This window comes from Rhagoletis zephyria, unplaced genomic scaffold (assembly GCF_001687245.7).
Source record: "Rhagoletis zephyria isolate East Lansing unplaced genomic scaffold, Rhagoletis_zephyria_1.1 Rzeph_scaffold_00501, whole genome shotgun sequence".
Taxonomy (NCBI): domain Eukaryota; kingdom Metazoa; phylum Arthropoda; class Insecta; order Diptera; family Tephritidae; genus Rhagoletis; species Rhagoletis zephyria.
In genome coordinates, this window is record NW_016157585.1 from 233,357 (window position 1) to 235,833 (window position 2,477).

Here is a 2,477-nt window from a genome sequence, read left to right on the forward strand (position 1 = left end):
GAAGTTATGTATTATTTCGTCACGCCACGTTGAGCTCACTGATTGTATGAAATGCGTTTTGTTTTTCTTCTTATTTTGCATTTTATTACTGCGTAGCAATTGTTGTAGATTCAATGCGACATTGAAACTCGGTGCTGCGTCGTTTGCAAATTTCAAAGCGCAATGATTGCTCCACTTAAATGCGACCCTAACTAAAATTAAACCTACGCATATGTAGTACATACGTATGTACATACATATATTTATGTCCTTTCATAGGGCATTGTGTTGTATGGATTGTCTGCCACCGGGCTTTTGATGGCATATGGTGGTGGAAAAAGGAAGCTAATGAAATGAAAATTTTTTAGTCTTAAATATATCAAACTGAAATATTTTTAAATAAATATTTCATTCTAAATACTAACTATGCGTGCGTAAGTTTTTCAGAATGGGGCGACACACGGAGAGTCGTTTAAAATTGGCAACAAAAACGAAATTAGCCGAAGCGGAACACAAAGTCGATTCAAAATTGGCCAAAACACATGCGAATGGCCATATAGAGTGCATTATCTGCAAAGTCACACTGAAGTCGGCCACTTTATGGAAGGTGCATGTGAACTCAAAGCTGCACAAGGAGCGAATTTCGCTGGTTAAACAAATCAAGTCCACATATAAAGGCGGTCCTGGCCTGTCAGCTGAAGCTGCGCCAAAACCTGCAACTAAAATTGCTCCAAAAATAGAAGAGAAGCCGCCGCGTGTGTGCGCCGTAACAGAGAAACAATTAACAAAGTCAGCGCCAGCACCAGCTGCTCTTGAAAAATCATCGCCAAATAAAATCGATACTTTATTGCCGGAAAAGTTTTTCGACGATCCCGTCAAGGATGCCAAAATTCGCAACACAGAATATAAAGATCCGCTTACAGACGAATGGGAACGTTTTCAACGCGAAATTAGAGAGGCCTCTTCGGTGTCTGTGGCCATTATTGCGGGAGAACAAATTGAATCTGCGTTTGATAGAGATATCGACGAAATCAATGATCAAATGATACATTGGTCTAGATTTATGAATCTTGAGGCGCGAAAGGGAACACTCAGAGGCACGAAAGAGCAGACATCCGAAAATCATAGCTCCGATGAGAACGAAAGTGACGACGAAGCAACAACTGAATTTTCTGACTGGCGTTCCAAGTCATTTCTTTAACCAATTATGAAGGATAAACGTATTTGATTATAGTAGTAAATATTTATAAAATATTTGTTATTTTTGTTTGTATGCATCCTAAATTTTGGAATAAATTTGTGTTTAAGATATGCTGTATACATAAACATTCGAATTGACACAATTTACTTGAAAAGTTATCAGGTGAGGGTACGTAGCAATTTAAGAAATTAACATTAAAATCGGATACTTAATGGGAACATAACAAATTGGCTTAAGTGATAACGAAGTTTTAGACCAGGCGGTTGATTTTAGTGCGATTTTTTCAATTGAATGCTGGAAAACGTAGTAAGAGCTGCCAATTGGCACACAGTAGAAAATATCGGAAAAATGAGTATATTTTTTAAAATTTTTTATTGAAATAACTTTAATTTTATGATCATGATAAGACATGATGCAACAATACAAGGTGTTATCGGTTGGCAACTTATCGCTCTAATTCCGCCATATTGACTGCCTTAGGTGAAACAGTGTTACTTCTTTAACAATTCTTTGCCTAATAATATAGTTGCATTTTTTTTTATTTTTTCTCAGTATACACATTTTGTTTTCTTAAAAAGGTTTTTTATCTTATTTTATTTAATTTCATTACGAATATACTGTAAAAAAGCAAATTTTGTTTGGAAGAAAATATGAAATTTTATATTTTCCACCCAAACGGGGATTAATTTCTTCCCGTTTTTCTTCTTATTCTACTGAGCTAAGGCAGTATCAAATCGAGCTGTCACAACGGATACCACCTTGTATTATTGCATCATGGTGGGTACCTACCACTCTGTTGGGCTTAGGTAAGCCATGTCGAATCTATGATTGTGTATGCATCTGTAACGAAAAAATTTCACACGGTCATCAGTTCGTCGGAATTCCTTTTATGTAAGATAACTTTGGACCACGTGAGCCGTTTGCGATATAGGGAAGGTGGTACCATACTAATTTGGTTTATATGACCATTGAAGTCGGTTGTATTTTTTGCTTAAAAATTACACAGGACAATTATTTTTTTAACCTATGATCTAATAGTAAGATTCCCTTTACCAGCTTCCCATAGGAAACGTACGGTTGAAAACTTTTCTATTAAATAATTGTCTGCCTAGAGTTTAAGCTAAACTTTACCATTCTGTTCCTTCGTGTAGTACAACGAATTTTTGAATTTTTTGATATTTACTACTTGGCGGTTTCAATTCCTTTTAGTTGCGTTCTCTTGCTGTTACTCACTGCTCTTTTTAGTGCTGTTGTCTCTACGCTTATTTATGTTGCTCTAACTTTCTTCTTAATGTTG

At 35.9% G+C, this 2,477-nt stretch overlaps 1 protein-coding gene across 2 annotated transcripts in view; it reads left to right on the forward strand.

Moving 5' to 3' along the window:
* The window catches only part of LOC108359987 (zinc finger protein 830-like), a 17,610-nt gene extending 15,985 nt beyond the window's left edge, over positions 1–1,625 (forward strand). Inside the window, exon 4 of one of the 2 annotated variants that reach the window (XM_017612107.1) lies at positions 419–1,625. In XM_017612107.1, coding sequence (XP_017467596.1) covers positions 428–1,180 — 753 coding nt within the window. In that variant the 5' untranslated portion in view covers positions 419–427 and the 3' untranslated portion in view covers positions 1,181–1,625. The remainder of the gene's footprint in view (positions 1–418) is intronic. The other variant, XM_017612108.1, reaches the window with a different exon arrangement.
* Positions 1,626–2,477: the final 852 nt, after the last annotated feature.